Here is a 19,994-nt window from a genome sequence, read left to right on the forward strand (position 1 = left end):
CTAAATGTTCAAAGTTATCTGCTTTAGTGAAACTACTTCACATAAAGAGCCTAAATAGGTGGAGTAATAAATCATTCTCAATGTTGCTCCAGTTTTTAAATGAGGAGCTATTGCCAGGGGAATCAACACCGTCTAATTCGTATGACAAGGCCAAAAAGTTTATCCGTGACCTTGGCCTATCATATGAAAAAATTGATTCGTGTCCATTCTCTTGCATGCTGTTTTGGAAAAGTGAAGAAGGTCTTGATACGTGTCAGAGATGTGGTGCTTCTAGGTGGAAACTTGATAAACATGGAAAATAGATCAAGCGAAAGGCAAATGGTAAAAAAATACCTCAAAAGACATTGCAATACTTTCCTCTTAAGCCACGATTGTAAAGGTTTTACATGTCTTCGAAGACAGCTTCTGATATGAGATGGCACCGTGAAAGACAAGTTGAGGACGGAGTGATAGGCATCCAGCTGACTCAGAGGCTTGGAAAAACTTTAATGAGCTACATGAAAGCTTTGCCGAAGAGCCCCGAAATGTTAGGCTCGGTCTTGCAAGTGATGGTTTCCAGCCTTTCACAAATTCAAAAGTTTCTTATAGCATATGGCATGTTTTACTTGTACCATATAACTTACCACCATGGATGTACATGAAACAATCCAATTTTATTTTATCTATGCTCATTCCTGGTCCAACTAGTCCTGGAGATGCTATTAACAGCTACTTACAACCATTGATAGAAGAACTAAAGGAGTTATGGGTCTCAGGCGTTTGAACATATGATGTATCTCTGAGACAGAATTTTATTTTACGTGCAGCACTAATTTGGACTATTAATGATTTTCCTGCTTATGCAAATTTATCTGGATGAAGCACTAAGGGGAAATTTGCATGTCCTTGTTGTAATAAGCACACTCACTCTATCAGGTTATCTAATGGAGGCAAGCAGAGCTATATGGGACATCGTCGCTATCTTGATGAAAATCACAGTTGAAGAAAGGATAAAAAATCATTTGATGACACTAGGTAGGGAGAGAGGGTATGCAGCGCCGAAGCTGATAAGAGATGACATCCTTAAGCAGGTGGAAGATCTTATAGGAATCACCTTGACCAATCATCCTGAGAAGAAAATTAAAATATCACACGAAATACGGGGAGATAATTAGAATAAGAAAAGTTTTTTTTTGATTTACCATATTAGAGAACTCTCTTATTGCGACATAATTTAGATGTCATGCATATTGAGAAGAATATTTGTGATAGTCTGCTGGGAACAATCATGAACATTAAAGGAAAGACAAAGGATAATATCAAAGCCCGTCTCGATTTACAAGCAATGGGTTTAAAACCGGAGTTACATCCAATCCAGAGAGGAGATAAACTTGTGATGCCAGCAGCTCGTTATACTTTATCCCAAGAAGAGCAAAGCAAATTCTGTCGATTTCTGAAGGAGTTAAAAGTTCCAGATGGATTTTCATCCAATATTTCTCAATGTGTAAACCTTAAAGAGCGTAAGATTTTGGGGTTAAAGAGTCATGATTGTCACATTCTTTTGCATCGCTTGATTCCTGTAACAATTCGTGGCCTTCTTCCTGCAAAAGTGTGTGAACCAATTATTAAACTTTCCATATTCTTCACTATATTATGTGCCAAGACATTAAGGGTGGATGAACTAAAACAAATTGATGAGCAGATTCCACTTACGTTATGTAAGCTTGAGAAGATATTTCCACCTTTAATTTTTGATGTTATGCTGCATTTACTAGTTCATTTAGCATCTGAAGCCATACTTGGAGGGCCTGTTCGATTTCGATGGATGTACCCAGTGGAGCGTCAGCTTTATACTTATAAGTCATATATCAGAAATAGGACACGTCCAAAAGGGTCAATTGTTGAAGGATATATAGCAGATGAATGTATGATACTTTGCTCAAGGTATCTAAAAGGCTTCGAGATAAAGTTTAATCGCCTTGAAAGAAATTATAAAGATAACAATAGAGAATGTCATGAAGCACAACTATCTATTTTCAGACATAGTGGGCGGGCATTGGGTGCTGCCACCACCCACTACCTTGATGAACGTGAGTGGTTACAAGCTTATATTTATGTTCTAAAAAACTGTGATGAAATGCAACCACACATTGAGTAAGTCACTAAAGTTTAAGATTCTATTAATAAATTTACTATAGTTAATCAATGTTAATCATATTTATGATATTTTAATGTAGGGACTACAATGAATTCGTGAGAGAACCCACAAATCACTATGATGATAAAGATTGGGATAAGAACTTTATCGAGTGGTTCCAATCTCTAGTATGTACATATCTTGCCTTATTTTTTAATATCTTGATTGGTTCATTTTATTACATGTTCCATGACTTGATCATATTTTGGTTTTGTTTAGGTTTATCAGAGTTATCGAGAAGATGATGACTTACTTTCATTATCTCGTGGTCCAAGTAAGATTGTTAAATGTTTTACTGGATTTATCATAAATGGACATCGATTTCATACAGAAAGTCGAGATAATTGTTTGTCAACTCAAAATAACGGGGTTGCAGTTGTTGGTGATGCTGGTGATGGTGGAGATATAGATTATTATGGTGTTTTGGTTGAAGTTGTCGAATTAGAGTATCTTGGTGGAAGAAAGATTGTTTTATTTCGTTGTAAGTGGTGGGATGTGCACAACAAAGGAAAAGAGACCACTTTGAAAGAAGATAAATATGGATTTGTCAGTATTAACTGTCGACATTTGCTAAGGACGAATGACCACTTTATACTTGCTGGCCAAGCATCACAAGTTTTTTATGTTGAGGATATTGCCAATGAAGGTTGGCATGTAGTTCTTAAAGCACAACCCCGTGATTCCTTTGATATGCCACCAGATACAGATGATTGTGAGATAACAAACGATGGAGTTGAAGTTTATTTGCAAGATGAATCATTTGATGCTCAGGCTATTGCATCAACATCATTGGAAGATGATTATATCAATTTGAGAAGGAATGATATTGATCCAATTATTGTAAATTCGGTCTCAACTTCAAAAAAGAGGAAAAATACTCAAGCAGAGAATTAGAACGCTTTAATTAAAGAATAGAACACAAATGATATTGTGTTATTGAGATAAATTTTAAGTTGTATCTTACTATAACTATTACTTTTTTAGACATATGATGTTCTTTTCTTCATATTTTGGATGTGGCTTTGACATTGCAGCAAGTGCTTCTACATTAGTGTATTATGTATTTATTATTATTCTTGTCCTTGGGGATTTCTTTTTCTTTTATTCATTTCTCTTTTGACATTTGTTTTATACATAGTGTATGATACTTAAATTCCTATTCATAGCAGAAAAATGAAAACTCAAGAAGTCACTTCCAAAAGCAAAAGGGCACAATTTCTAGCACTCAGGTCATTAATTAGGAAGCGACTTCAAGCACGTGCAGAAAATTCATTAAGAATGGAACAACTCCGTACTTGTCATGACAAGAACTTGAATATTCAGAATCCAATACAAGATCAAAATATGGGTACAAATTTTAGCGCTGATTCAGAAAACTTTGAAAAGGAGAATTTTGCACAAAATCGCAGGAGAAGTGCAAATACTAACAATGAAGAGAATGATGATTCTGCAGGTTGATTAGACTTAAAATTTATTATTATTTCTTTTTTATCTTTCAATTTATTTTTTATGATTAGATTAATAATTACTCAATTTTTGTAGAATCAAATAATCATCGAGTGCAAAGTGATGATGTAATACTAAATGAATCTCGACAAGAAGGTATAATCTTTATTAATTACAAGAAGTAATATTTTTATCAATTTCTTTTTACCTATATCTTGTTTCTAACATATGATATGATGTATGCAGCTGATAATTCTCAAAAGAAGAAAAATCCACCTCGTGGTAATAATAAGTGTCTAAAGTTGAATAATTTGTCACATGGGGAGAAAATGATCATTATTTTTTATCAGAATAGAGCTATTGAGCCAGAATTTTCACGATATCTAGGAATTATTATTCGTGATAGAAATATTTGCCCAGTAGCTGTTGAGAATTGGGCCAAAATACCATAATAAAATAAAGATCATATGTGGGCATCCATTAATGTACATTGAAAATTAATTTTTTGCAATTGGCACTACAAGAAATCTGCTATTTAACGACCAAAATTAGTGAAGGGACCAGCTGCCCGTCATTAATGTGCATATAATAACGACGGGTTTTAAACCCTTCGTCGAGTGATTACAAATAATAGAGAAATATTGTGATATGGGATAACGGTTTTCTAATCCCTTCGTTGATTTGATCCTACTACCGTCGTTATTAGGTCTCCTTAAAATGAAGGGGGGCATTACCTTCATTGATGGGACTCCTAATCATAATTGGACTGAAATTAACCTATTTCTATTAACAAATCCCATAACCAAACCCGAAGCCCCAACTAAAACCCGAAACCAAATTTTACAAACCCACAAATCCTAATCATCCTCTAACCGCAAAAATAACGATTTAAACCCTAGTTAAAAAAATCCACCTCCTTATCATCGTCGCCTCCATATCTCGTCGTCCGCTCTCGCGCTCCTCATCGTCTCTTGTTTTTGCCAACTCCCCCCCCCCTCCCTGGAGACCGTGGAGCGAGACTCTCGAGCATCCATCAATGGCGGTGATATTTTCGTAGTGAAATGGGGGGCCGAGGCATGTTCGTTGATGGCGTCCGTCGCTTGTTCAAGCACCAAAATCAAAGCGTCTCTACCCATTTCATCGATCCCAATCAACAACATGAAGAGGGAAAAGAAACAGAAGTTGAAGGAAGTGAGATTGAAGTTGTCATTGATTACGATCTTACTGGTCTCAAAGTAGTCAGTGTTCCCAAGTGGAGGGCGATGGTCGATAAAAAGGTTCGGTTTTGACTCTTAGATCTCTTTCAACTCTTGAGAATGGGCGCGATTTTGATACGAGATTATTTCATCCGTAAAAAGTTGAATTTTTGTTACACTTGTTAATACCCAGTTGTTTGATTCTTGCTAACTTTCATTGTAGCATTCAATGTTAGCAACAAGTTAGGATTTTTAACCGTATCTGCATTTTCTTTAAGATAGGTAGCTAGTTTTTTAAGCTATGAACATATGCAGAGCACAAATGAAGCATACTTCTTCACCGAATACGGGAAAGCGAGCTGATACCAGATTCATGAGGTGGTCGGCAAGGGAAGTTATGGGGTCGTCGGCTCGGCCGTGGATACCCACAATGGAGAGAAGGTGGTAATCAAGAAGATAAACGATGTCTTCGAGCATGTTTCGGATGCTACTCGCATCCTACGAGAGATCAAGGTGCTTAGGCTGCTCCGCCACCCTGACATTGTAGAAATTAGGCACATAATGCTTCCTCCCTCGCGGAGAGAATTTAAAGATATTTATTTTGTTTTCGAGTTGATGGAATATGACCTTCATCAAGTTATTAAGGCAAATGACGATCTCACGCCTGAACACCATCAGTTTTTCCTGTACCAGCTTCTGCGAGCTATGAAGTATATCCACACTGGTGAATGCCTTTTTTTTGGCTGGCTTGATTGGGCATTGACAACTATTTTTCTCTAACAATTTCAATGGTTGTTTGTTGTGTGTTGTTGGTTATCAGCCAATGTTTTTCATCGGGATTTGAAGCCAAAAAATATTCTTGCAAATACGGATTGTAAACTGAATGTTTGTGACTTTGGTCTTGCTCGTGTTTCATTTGATGATGCTCCCTCGGTTATATTCTGGACGGTATGAAATTTCTCCTCTTGCAATACTAGTTTTATCTTTGATTTAAAAGTGAAAAACTGGTGCCTTGACGCCTATGATTTTATTTGATTTCTGAGTAGTTGTTTCATGGCTTCATAGCCGAACTTGTTCTTTTATCCTTTCATTACAACGCTTTACCAAGATGCATGATATGTCTCCTTGATAAAGAAAGAAGAAAAAGAAGCAGATGATATGCTAATGCTGAATCTTTATCGTTGACTTATATTCTCTTTGTTTCATTTTCACATCATAGGATTATGTGGCAACACGATGGTACCGTGCTCCTGAACTATGTGGCTCTTTTTTCTCCAAGGTAGTATCGCGTATAATTTATGCTTTTTTGCCCAATTTAAGAACATAACCCTGCTCTTCTCATTTGTTATTATGGCTTCATCAGATATTATCTTTTCCATTTAATTCTTTTGTTGTCATGAAAATGTTTTTCTGGGTATATGCATTTGCATTAATTCTTGCCTATTCCACTTTCAAGTAATATTCTTAAGTACAGAGTTGTGCTAATGGTGAATAAACTGGACTGGTGATTGGCACTCATTTTAGATATACTCATGTACATGTCCCGTGTTATAATCGATTATGTTTTGTGATGTACGCATGCATGTCTAATTTTTAACTATACTTCTTGGATGACGCCAATCTGTTTCTCTTCTACTCATCATCTTACGGTACACCCCTGCGATTGATATTTGGAGTATAGGATGCATCAGTTGAATCTCATGACCGACCTACTTGGCACTCCACCTCCTGAAACAATTTCAAGGGTTGGTTTTTCTCCATACTTTCTGTTTATATTAGCATTACATTATTGTTGCAGTTTCCTGTTATATGTTTGTTCATCATTTCATACTGTTTTATAACCAAAGCACAAGTTCTGATTTTTACCTTGCACATGTGTACAAGTTTCTCTCTTTGGTTGGCAGGAAAGCTAGCTGGAATGGAAAAATTATTCACCAATGAATATCAATACTTAATATATGCACTTAAGTACATCATTGCTCATGAAGAGCTCCACATAAATAATAGAATTATGTGTGCTTCAATATATGTATGTAATGCATGCTATGCAACTGTAGTCAGCCTGAATTTCTAAGTTCCTTTGTTGTTCTGGAGGCACAGATCCGTACTAGGAGGAAACAAGCTATCTGATAGCAATAATAAAAATAATATCGAAAATCATATTAACTAGAGAACAAGTGATTCAAAAAGCTAAAACCTCAAAACTAGGCTTTTCATCTTCTGTGTTCTGGTTATGGTTGTGGGGCCTTTACTACTACAGGAGTTATTCAGAGAATTCTTGAAAATAAATTTGTATATTATGCACCATAGAAGAATTTAATGTGATCCTTAGAACTAGACAACTTAAAAACATATCCTTCTTATATCAATCCAACTTTTTTTACCATGTTTATGTATGTGTTTTGATTATAGCTCTTGATTCCTACAGATCCGAAATGAAAAGGCTAAAAGATATTTAAATGGAATGCGCAAAAAACCTCTGATTCCTTTCTCACAGAAGTTCCCTGATGCAGATCCTTTGGCTTTACATCTACTTGAACGCCTTCTTGCATTTGATCCTAAGAATCGTCCATCTGCAGAAGAGGTAATTAAGAATACAAATCGAAAAAGATAATATTTGCTTAATTGATATTTCTTAATTATGTGAATTTTACTTAATAAGATAATATTTGCTTAATTGATATTTCTTAATTATGTGATTTTTTTAAAAAATTTCAGGCTATCCATGCAAGATTAGGAGAGGTGGTGTAGCTCGAGTCTTCTTTTGACGATGATTAGGGATGAAATAATGTGTCTTCCCCGAACTTTTATTTTAATTTGTTATAGATAGTTTCATGTATTTTTCTTTAGAACAATTAGGATATTAATTCTTATTATTAGTATTGAATATTTGATGATGGTGGAATTTTATTTATTGATGTTATTAATGAATGGAATTTTTATTTTCCCTTTTATTCATTATTGGGTATTTTTAATATATTTGTGTTGTGAATCTTAGTGTCAGGTTGAGAATAATATGATAGTTGCCTATGAATGGAAAAATTATTATTAATGTATATTAGAAATTTGTAGTCTACAATGATGGTTTTATAAACCGTATTTTGTTCATCAACGGGGAAAGCACCGTCGTTAATGGGATACTAATTACCCATTATGAGGACTTTTACGATGGGAAAATATCCCCATAACTAATGATAACGACGAGAAAATATCCCCGTAACTAATGGTAACAACGGGAAAATATCTCGTCACTGATGGTAACGACGGGAAAATATCCTCGTCACTGATAGTAAAAAAGGTGATAATTACCGTCGTAAATATTAACGATGGTAATATGTTCCGTCGTTATAGACTCTATAACGACGGGTAGTATATCCCTTCGTGACCCTTTAGTGAAGAGGGCTTCAACGACGGATGACGAAGGGATTTTTTTTCTCGTCGTTAGCATACAATAACGAAGGTTTTCAGCTCTTTAACGAAGGGAAATCCCTTCGTTAAAGATGTAATTTCTTGTAGTGTGGTTTTTAATTCTTATAAATTAAATTTTGATTCAAATTTGATATAGGATAAATTTGATGCCGAGAACATGGAGCAAAAGAGAGAATCAGTAATGAGACACTTGCGTGATTTGTGGTATAAGTGGCGGGGTGACATGCACAGGAAATATATGAAAGAAAATTCATTACAAGTTGCACTTAGAAATAAACCTACAGAAGTGAGTGTTGATGACTGGGATTGGCTAGTTAAGGAACATTATTTTTTTTTCAAAATTTCAGGTATTAATCTCCTAATTTTATTAATTTTGCTTCATGTATATTATTGGATTGTTGAAATTATCTTTTAATCTTGATGTATAGAAATTAGCAAGCTAACAAAATACACTTAACGAGGCAAAAGAAAGATGTTCTACCACACGGGCAGCAAACCCTTTAGACAAATTGCATGGGAATTGGTATACATTCAAAACTAATTTCCTATTTATTTAAAACTACTTTGTTTTTTAGTTTGATGTTGTACTCATTTTTATTTAACATTTGAATAAGGGTGACAAGTCAGGAAATCCACCTGATGTGGCACATATGTTTCATGAAACTTGAAAGAAAGCTAATGAAATACTAGATATTAGGGATCAAGATAAATATGTAAGTAGAATATGTGTTTAAGTTTGATAATGATGCATTATATAGTACTAACATATGAATTTATTTTTTATAGGATGAAATTGTTCAAGTCAAACAAGCAAACCCTTCACTTTCTGACATTGAGATAGTTGAGAAAATCTGGGGAAAGCAATCTCATGGTCACATCACTGTATTTAGTGGCGGGGCTACTTTGAAAGATTTGAGAGGACCGCTCCCTAGTCGATCTGATCTGGAAGCACGAGTTATAGAAGAAAAAAGAAAGAACCAGATACTTCAACAACTGTCTGAGTTGGAGTCACAAGTGAAAGCTTGCAAGAACTTTTTTTGAGGCAATCACCTTCATTGACTCCTCAAACTCGAGAACGTATGCAGGACTAGGTAATTATTTTTTGTAAAATCTCTTATATACTTTTATGATTGACTACTTGTACTAAAAAATGTGATTTTTACTTAATAAGATAATATTTGCTTAATTGATATTTCTTAATTATGTGATTTTTAAAAAAATTTCAGGCTATCCATGCAAGATTAGGAGGGGGTAGCTCGAGTCTTCTTTTGATGATGATTAGATATGAAAGAATGTGTCTTCCCCAAACTTTTATTTTAATTTGTTTTAGATAGTTTCATGTATTTTTCTTTGGAACAATTAGGATATTAACTCTTGTTATTAGTATTAAATATTTGAGGATGATGGAATTTTATTTATTGATGTTATTAATAAATGGAATTTTTATTTTCCCTCTTATTCATTATTGAGTATTTTTAATATATTTTTGTTGTAAATCTTAGTGTCAGGTTGAGAATAATATGATAGTTATCTATGAATGGAAAAATTATTATTAATGTATATTAGAAATTTATAGTCTATAATGACAATTTTATAAACCGTATTTTATTCATCAACGAAGGAAAAGCATCGTCGTTGATGAGTGACTAATTACCTATTATGAGGACTTTTACGACGGTATCCAACCGTCATTAATTAGTCTTCAACGATGAGAAAATATCCCCGTAACTAATGGTAACGATGGGAAAATATCCCCGTAACTAATGATAATGACGGGAAAAATATCTCGTCACTGATGGTAACTGTTGGCCTTCTTGTTTTGATGATGTTTAACAAACAATTTACTTCTAATGTTGTTTGTCTAGTGTTTGTGTTTTCGCATTTATTCTCAAGCTTGGGTAATTTAGTTTAGGAGTTTATATTATGTGTGTTATATACTCTAAGCTCAATTATCTATACACACACATTTATTATTGGTTTCTTCGTATATATATATATATATAGTCATATATATATGTATAAGTTTTGGTTTCTATGCATATATATAGTTATATATATACATACATATGTTTTGAGTTTTTATGGTTATATATATGAAATTCTATATTTCATATTTTCTATTATGTTTTTGAAAACATTGCATAGAATATGCAATTTTGTGAAAATATTGTATTCTTAGTTTATAGACTTCAATATCAGTTTATACATGTTTTACTAAGTCTACAAAAACATTTCACAAAGTTTCAAAAGTTGGTTTATGTCAAAACATCAAAATTCAAGTATCTCATATTTTCATGTTTTGGACTAGTTTGTAAAATGATGATATTTTTCATTTGGGAAGTCCTTTTTGATAACCAGTCATTGTAGCATGTTTATTATCATGTCTACAATCATTCCCCAAAGTTTTACATTTTTTGGAATTTATTTACTATTTTTAAACAGTGTTTTAAAATCAGCTTTGTTTTTCTGGGATGTCAGTTTTCGGTCGACCGGTACGGTCGACCGGTCAATTGACCATTCGTCAGTATTTTTCAGAGAGTCATCGGTCGACCGGTCCGGTCGACCGAGAGCTCAAATCGGTCGACCGACAGAATTTCCGGTCGACCGACGATGGTCCAGAAAGTTTTCTTCGTGTTTTTGCTCTCATCGGTCGACCGACGGGATTTTCGGTCGACCGACAATATAGCCGTTGGCTACTAATGGCTATTTCTGAGCTGTTTCTCTGGGGGCTGTTTTGTCATTTGTTTTGGGGGTTTTTGCTGAGATTTCTAGTGGGTATATATACCCCATTGCTGATGTCTTTTCAGATTGATTAAAAGAGTTTTAAAAACAAGTTTAAGAAAGTTTTTAAACAAGGGTTTGAGTTTGTTTAGTTTGTTTTTGAGGTTTGCTGTTACAAAGAGGAGTTTGCATCACCAGTTGAGGATTTCATCCTCAAAATCTTCTCATCCTCTCTTTGTGTTTATAGAGAAGTTTTCTAACTCTTTTCCCTAGCAATTTCATTATTGATTTATCATATATTAATTATTGCTAGTTTGCTATTTGAGTTAGATTTCATTTTACTCATTGTTACACACACCCACATTGAGCTTTTAGTATTTACATACATAGTATAGTTGGGTGGTGAGAGTTTGTAACTTTGAGTTGTGCTTAATTGTGTTCTCATCCATAGTTGAGAACAATCATTTGTTATATTGTGCTTATTGTGAGATTCACTTTGTAATACACTTGTACACCGAGTGAGGAGTGTGTGGTGAGAGTCGGGGATCGTCCCAAGAGGAGTGGCGTCGGTTGACGTGCCTAGGGAGAGGTTGTAACCGAGCACTTGAGGGAGACACGGCTAGGTCCAACACTTAGTGGGTGTAGAGTGGGATTACAATAGTGTGTTGATTGTAAAGTTTTCGGTTAGCTAGAAAACCGAGTGTGAGGTGTAAACGTTGTTCGGGTGAACGTAGAAAACCCGGTTGATAGTGGATTTCTCCCCGGGAGTGGGGAGCGGAGACGTAGGACGGAAGGTCCGAACTCCGTGATCATCTTTGTGTGTTTGTGATTGTCTTGGCGTCTCACTTGTGCTTATTGTTCATATCATTCTTGTCGCCATTATCTATTGTTCACTTTGTCCACTATCTTGTTTATCTTGTTTATGTTTATATCACCCTTAGTTTATATATCCTTGCATATATATTTCATCATATAGGATATATCACTTTGTGTATATTGCATATTCTTGCCCATAATAGATTGTATACCTATCTTGCAAGAATATAGTTGTTAATTATTTTTAATTGGCATTTAATCGGATTAGATTAGCATAAGACCCTAATCACCCCCCCTCTAGGGTCTGACAGTAACGACGGGAAAATATCCCCGTGACTGATAGTAATGACGGTGATAATTACCGTCGTAAATATTAATGACGGTAATATATTCCATCGTTATAGACTCTATAACGACGGGTAGTATATCCCTTCGTGACCCTTTAGCGAAGAGGGCTTCAACGACGGGTGACGAAGGGATTTTTCCCTATCGTTTGCATACAATAACGAGGGTTTTCAGCTCTTTAACGAAGGAAAATCTCTTCGTTAAAGATGTAATTTCTTGTAGTGTTGGGGTCGATTTTTTTAGGGAGGGGAGAGTGAGGTGGAGGTAATTGCTAATGCATTTTAGGAAAAATGCGATTGTGCGAAGCTCGGGCGATCCAAGAAAAGATGATGACTTTCAGTCAAATTTCGATGTGCAACTTTAACGGACCATAATTTTTGATTCCCTCCATAAATTCGCTATTATTATATATTTTCGGAAAGCTCGAGAAGTGCTTTACAAGTGGAACTATTTTGTCGTTTTCCAATTGAGTTACGGGGTCAAAGGAAATCGTCTTTAAGCTCAAACTGCGTGTCGAAGATTTTTGGTCAAATATAGTTTCTAGTTCTTATGAAATGTTTTTTATTTCTAAGAAGTCTATTTGCTTTAGGAAATGTTATTTTAGTACTTTTGTATTGTTTTATACAGCATATAAGGGAGACAAATTTGTAAACTTTTTACATTGGTTATCATTATTCAGAAAGTTTTCTATTCCTAGGGATTTGTGATGTTTTGTTCATACAAAAACGAGTAGTTATTTTTTTTTTTATCACGCTTCGGCTACATAAGTTGGTATTCACTTTCACATGTTTGGCAAATGGTTCATTTTAACTTATAAGCCATCAAATTTGACCGAGTAACAATCCTATATACCTATAACATCTTACAAAAATTTAAAACCTCATTTATGCTTCTCCAAGTCTGTTAAATAAAATTTGATTTATAAGAAGTGAATTATAATTCAAAGTTGTCGAACACATTCATGATACTTTCATATTTATTGTTGTTTCTAAACAAATATTATTTTATTTCATAAAAAATAAAGAAAAGGCTTCAATCAAAGTTGAGGGTTGGAGACTCAAATGGCAGGAAAATTTGACAGGGCAGGCTCCCGTCCCAAAACTAAAAATTTTTTTTGAGAAAAAGTGGTGTGAAGTCTTGTCACACCAAAAAACGGCTCCTTGTTCCCAAAATATATTCATGACATCAATAACTTCACTTTGAACAAGATGTCGCCATTCATCACTTATTTTTAAGTAACGCCATAAAGGTCCACGTTATTTTTAAGTAACGCCATTCATCACTTATTTTTAAGTAACGCCATAAAGGTACACCTTTTTTAGAGGCGTTTTTGCAAGAAAGCCTGTCAAAACTGACAGTTTTTGTCAGATTTGGCAGGCTTTCCTAGAGGCGTTTTTGCAAGAAAGCCTGTCAAAACTGACAGTTTTTGTCAGATTTGGCAGGCTTTCCCCTTCCCATTTTTGCAAACAAACAAAACTGACAGTTTTTGTCAGATTTGGCAGGCTTTCCCCTTCCCATTTTTGCAAACAAACAGCCCCTAATTCTTGAGTAAGCCAAGGATCTAGAACAAATAAAGAGTTGCATGAGCAGGTAAACTTTCTCTCTCCGAGTGCCCGTCTTTTGTTGGCAACTGACAACTTCAGGCGACTGAACCGAGGGTCATATTAATACTTGTCCACAAAAATATTTCTCTAAAATTAACACTTAAATGCCTTATAATAGTTTCCTAGATTGTATTTAGGGGTGCTAATCCGTATTCGTATCCGATGAAATATCCGTAACCGTATCCGTTAGGATACGAATATGGTTACTCAAATCTATAACCAATAGAATATGGTTACGGATATGGTTTTGTAGTGAAATATCCGTATCTGTATTCGAAATATCCGAATACATATTAGTTATACTCTTACGATAGTTTCGATTATTAGGTTATGGATTTGTGGTTAATTTTGATGATCAAGATGTCTAATGTTAACATTTCAGTTATAATGGACATATTAACGAACTCTTTTGTATCACATGAACTATGTTTTTCTCAATACTATCTAGTTTTCTCATATCTATTTTGTATCTGCATGCATATCCGCTTATATATCCACATGTATATCCGTAACCGTATCCAATTTTAGCGGATATGGTTATAAAATTTTCTTACCGATGTATATCCGTATCTGTATCTGTATCCGAGATGGGTAAGCGGATATGGATATGATAAGCATCATATCCGAGCCGTATCCGGACCGAATGCACCCCTACTTGTACCATTCTACCCTCACTTTTTTTTGTCCGCAATTACATATCTTGAAGTTTTTTAAAGTTATACTTTAATATCTTAAGTCATACAAACACGAGAATGTTGCTACGAATTCTTTAAAGTGACACTCGCCAGCTAATTTAAGAAATTTTTTCTTGCTTAATGTTAGTTAAATTTACTGTAAAGTATATCATGATTCTATATTTTAAACATATCTCAATTACATTTTTCAAATTAAATTATAATAATTTTTTATAGTAAATTTGATGAATATTTAAAGCTAAAAAGTGCTAACATTAGCTTGGGAGTGTCATAAAGTAAAAATTCATAGCAAAATTCTCACGTTTGTATATGATATTAAAGTGCAAATTTTAAAAAACTTCATAATATATAAGCACTGCCAAAAAAGTGAGAGTACATTAGGCCTGTCCATCCGGGCCGGCCCGGCCCGGCCCGGCCCGGAAATTCGGGCCCGGGCCGGGCAAAACTGGAGCCCGGACCCGGACCCGGGTACCCCGGGCCGGGTCCGGGCCCGGGCCCGGGCCCGACCGGGCCGGGTTCCGGCAGAGAGTATACTTATATATACATATATACTAAGAGAGAGTATATATATACATACATGCATACATTATACATATATAAGAGAGAGTATTCTTATATATACTTATATAAGAGAAAGTATACTTATATATACTTATACATATATATACTTATATAAGAGAGAGTATACTTATATATACTTATATACTAAGAGAGAGTATATATATACATACACATATGACATATTATACATATATAGAAATATATTATATAAGAGAGAGTATACATATATAAGAGAGAGTATACTTATATATACATATATACTAAGAGAGAGTATATATATACATACATGCATACATTATACATATATAAGAGAGAGTATTCTTATATATACTTATATAAGAGAAAGTATACTTATATATACTTATACATATATATACTTATATAAGAGAGAGTATACTTATATATACTTATATACTAAGAGAGAGTATATATATACATACACATATGACATATTATACATATATAGAAATATATTATATAAGAGAGAGTATACATATATAAGAGAGAGTATACTTATATATACATATATACTAAGAGAGAGTATATATATACATACATGCATACATTATACATATATAAGAGAGAGTATTCTTATATATATTTATATAAGAGAAAGTATACTTATATATACTTATACATATATATACTTATATAAGAGAGAGTATACTTATATATACTTATATACTAAGAGAGAGTATATATATACATACACATATGACATATTATACATATATAGAAATATATTATATAAGAGAGAGTATACATATATAAGAGAGAGTATACTTATATATACATATATACTAAGAGAGAGTATATATATACATACATGCATACATTATACATATATAAGAGAGAGTATTCTTATATATACTTATATAAGAGAAAGTATACTTATATATACTTATACATATATATACTTACATAAGAGAGAGTATACTTATATATACTTATATACTAAGAGAGAGTATATATATACACACATATGACATATTATACATATATAGAAATATGTTATATATATACATATATTATATATATACATATATTATACATATATAAAAACATATTATATATACATATATTATAAATATTATATATATTTATATATACATATATAATATAATACATAAAAATAAAAAAAATAAAAAAAACTACTATTCCGGGCCGGGCCGGACCCGGGCCGGGCAAAAAAGAGCCGGCCCGGGCCGGGCTCCGGGCCGCGCGGGCTGTTTTAGACAGCCCTAAGTACATAGGATATATGTTTGGCTAATATTTATTGCATGAAATTTATAAGTTACTTATTGCTTATTTTTATTGATATTATTAGCAGATAAATTAGCTTTTTGCCAGTAATAAGTAAATCTTCTTATAAGTACCAAAAAATAAGTTGAGATATCCAATTTAATTTTTTCTTACAAGCTAAAAATAAGCAAATAATTAAACTTTACCTAGCATAATCTTGAACTCATATAAGTAAAAATACACTCATAATTTAAAATGATAAGTACGTTGCCAAACATGCTCATAAGTGTAATGTACGGGAAACTATAAGGTTTAAGTGCTAATAGCCCTTAAATACTCTAAAGTTTGATCAATTTTGTTAGTTTGATACCTCCAAAATTTTTTCCCCAACAATATCCTAAGAAACCAACTTGGATGATTTGAAGTTAATCTTTTTAACTTAGGGCTTGTTTGGATTGAGGGGAATAAGGGTGAAGGGAAGTTAGGGGAACCATTTACCTCCATTCATCTTGTTTGGGAACATTTAGGAGGTGAAGTTATTCACCCTAGTTCCCCTTTGTTCACCCCCTAATAGTATAAAATTTGTTACCCCTCAAATTGGGGTGTAACCAAGCGGAAGAGAACTCCCTTCACTTCCCTTCCATTCTCTCACATAGTTTTCCTTAACTTCCCTTCACCCCCTACAAATCCAAACAGGCTCTTAGGGTTTTTTAATTAATGGAAATGACTTCAAGATGTCAAAGTGGCAAAAAGGGTAAAGTCTGGAGAGTATTTACACCAAGGCTGCAGAACCTCTCTCGCTATTAGGAATGGCGATGTTGCGTTAGGCCCCGCTAATTCCAGAGATTAGTACATGTTTAATTATAGAAATCCCTACTTTACTTTGTTTTCAAAATACTCCCAAAAAGGATGAACCACAAGTTTTACTAGTAAAAATATCCTCTCGTTTAATTTTACTCACTAATGTTTTGTTTTCTGGGGGTTGTGGGTTTTTCTGATAAAATTGTTAAAATTTAAGGGGATTTTCTAATAAATATTAAAAATATAAGGGGTTTTCTGATAATTATAGAAAGTTAACCTCCTTGATTTTACTCACTAATGTTTTGTTTTCTGGGGGTTGTGGGTTTTTCTGATAAAATTGTTAAAATTTAAGGGGATTTTCTAATAAATATTAAAAATATAAGGGGTTTTCTGATAATTATAGAAAGTTAACCCTTTTTGTAATAGGCTCTCGGTTGATTGCAGATCAACCTCCTTACTCTCTCTAAATTGGATTTACTATCTTTGTAGTTCTATTGTTGTAGGTAAACCATTGGAAGAGTTATATTGTTGTTAATAAGCCTTATGAGTGGAAATTTATTGTTGTGGATAGATCCTCTGGACAAAAGGTTAAAAATTTCACTCAGGATTTATACAAACAATAGAATTATTGGGATGGTAAGTTCAATTTAGTCATATCACAACATCGGTAGTCTATGGGCAATTGAGCAATTCTAATCACAGCCCGCGAGTGCACGACACTCGCGCTGTGCTTAGGACATGTGCCCTCTACAAGAACGTGAAGGGATACATGTCCCTGCTACAGCTCTAGTGCTGTGCACTCCCAACTGTAGCTAACACTCCTCGGGTGCAATTAGCTCCGACTCGTTGAATATGTCATTCTTTTGGTAAATTTTTACTAAAAACCTCCTAAAAATTGGGGTGATTTGCATAAAACGTTCCTAAACTATAAAAATTAAAGAAAACCCCCCCAAATTTAGGGAGTTTCAAAGAATTAAGATATTCATTTTGGAGAAAGGTTGCATAAAGTCTTGTCACGCCAAAAATGGGTTCTTATACCCAAACAATAAATGATTATCCCAGCTTCATATTGAACCATGTAACGCCACCAACATACACCTAAACTTTGGTAAAGATAAGTCCACAAGAAAAAAACAAGTGAGCAGGTAAGCTTCCCTCCAATTGCCCTTCTTTGGTTGGTAACTGACGATTGAGGCGACTGAACCGAGGCGTCACATAAATACTAGTCTTTCGAAGTAAAAATCAAGTGTTTATGCATATATACCCTTGAAATCAATTCTATTTACAAATTTGGCACTCAAGATTGATCGTTTTGTAAATTTATACCAACGTCCTTTTGAGATTATTCTTTTAGATTTTTCCAAAGCTATCCTCCCATTAATTTCAAAATACATGTTCAGTGTATTAGGTTTTTAAAATTACGGCTAGAGTAATTAAACTTTTTGCTTTTTAAATATAAACTTAATAGACGAGAGTAGAGGATATTTTTGAAACTTTACGACTGGAGGGCTATTTTTATCCAATACAGATGAATGTGTGCGTAAATTTGCAAATACGATAGGTTACAGGGTTTTATGCAAAACCCCACTAAAAATTAATTGTAATTATTACCTTCCAATAAGAAAATGCTTAATTCTGTGAACACCCCTTTCCTCTGCCCCCTATATAAAGATCCCCTCAGCTCAAAGTGGGAGGCATCAAAAACAAGTTCCAATCTTGAATTTTTGTTGTTGAGATCAAAAATGAGTTTGTTTGGTCACCACCACCACCACCACAACCAAGATGCTCCTGCTGCTGTTCCTCCTCAGCATCACCCAGTGAGGATTTACACCAAGGCCGCTGAGAACTACTCCCTCACCATCAGGAACGGGGAGGTCGTGTTGGCCCCTGCTAATCCTAGAGATGAGTACCAGGTATATTTAATTTAATTTTGTAAATATTACTTTGAATAATCAGAGGGTAAGTTATTTTATCGGTTCTTCTTCTTCTTCTTCTTCTTTTTCTGGGTGGCAAAGTGCATTTGGGGTTGAATGTGAAAAAACCCCCCATATGTTTCGTATGAAGATCCGCATTTCCGTCATTCGAATTCTTGCTTTTCTTTTTTTAGTTTACCTTCAAACTGGAGACGATAGTGAATTATCTGGGTGGCGGTGTATTTAAATTATGAGATGAGGTGTTCCTCAGAAGTCGCTTTGGAATTTTTTTTTTTCAATTTTTTTTTTTGTTGTTGTATATATGTTTCTGATCACATTAGAAATCTTGGGTAAATTTCACAAAACCACTCACATCTTTTGGGATCTTGGGGTATTCACCCTCGTTCCCCTACATTCACGCTCATCGATACAAACTTTGTTCATCCCCAAATTTGGGTGGAACTGGACGGAAGGGAGCTCCTTTTAACTCTTTCGTCTTCTCTCTCCCCTATCTCCCCTTTTTACCTCCCCCTGCCACGATCATCCCTATTTAAATTTTAAAAATACCGCAAAACCCGCTTAAGTTTTGGGGTTGTCAGAAGACCCCCTTCAAGTTACAACTTTTTTCCAAAAGAAGCCCCTAAAGGCATGAACCGTATAACTTTCTGCGTAATTTTATCCACCTACGTGAAAGCTGTGGTAGCACGATTAGGCCCTTTTATTTTCCGGTTTGGAAATACGTTGAAAGGTGGATGAGGTTTTCTGAGAACCCCCACGCTTGATGGGGGATTTAGAGATTTTGAAAGGTAAGGGGGTTATCTGAGAAATGCCCGAACGTAAGGGGGGTTCTGACATTTACCCATGGGATTTCTCCAAATAAAGTCTTGTCATGCCAAAAATGGGTTCTTATTCCCTTAATCAGTAATGACATTGTTAACTTCAACAAGAGGCAAGCGGACACTGAGCTTTGACAAGGAATAATTCTTGAGTAAAAGCCAATAATAAATATAAAATCTGTACCAAAAAAAAAAAAAAAAAAAAGAGAACTT

The 19,994-nt window shown here is 34.3% G+C and overlaps 1 protein-coding gene, 1 long non-coding RNA gene and 1 pseudogene across 2 annotated transcripts in view; all 3 read left to right on the forward strand.

Annotated features, from left to right (window-relative positions):
- Positions 3,588-9,103, forward strand: LOC109849245. The gene is made up of 3 exons (XR_002249048.1): positions 3,588-3,629; positions 3,719-3,778; positions 9,034-9,103. It is a non-coding gene; the product is annotated as an uncharacterized LOC109849245 (long non-coding RNA).
- On the forward strand, positions 4,684-7,619 carry LOC109849244 (annotated as a pseudogene).
- The window catches only part of LOC109850122 (ricin B-like lectin R40C1), a 7,554-nt gene continuing 6,277 nt past the window's right edge, over positions 18,718-19,994 (forward strand). Inside the window, exon 1 of the mRNA XM_020420047.1 lies at positions 18,718-18,945. Within this exon, the coding sequence (XP_020275636.1) occupies positions 18,775-18,945 (171 nt within the window). The 5' untranslated portion in view covers positions 18,718-18,774. The remainder of the gene's footprint in view (positions 18,946-19,994) is intronic.

Source organism: Asparagus officinalis, chromosome 7 (assembly GCF_001876935.1).
Source record: "Asparagus officinalis chromosome 7, Aspof.V1, whole genome shotgun sequence".
Taxonomy (NCBI): domain Eukaryota; kingdom Viridiplantae; phylum Streptophyta; class Magnoliopsida; order Asparagales; family Asparagaceae; genus Asparagus; species Asparagus officinalis.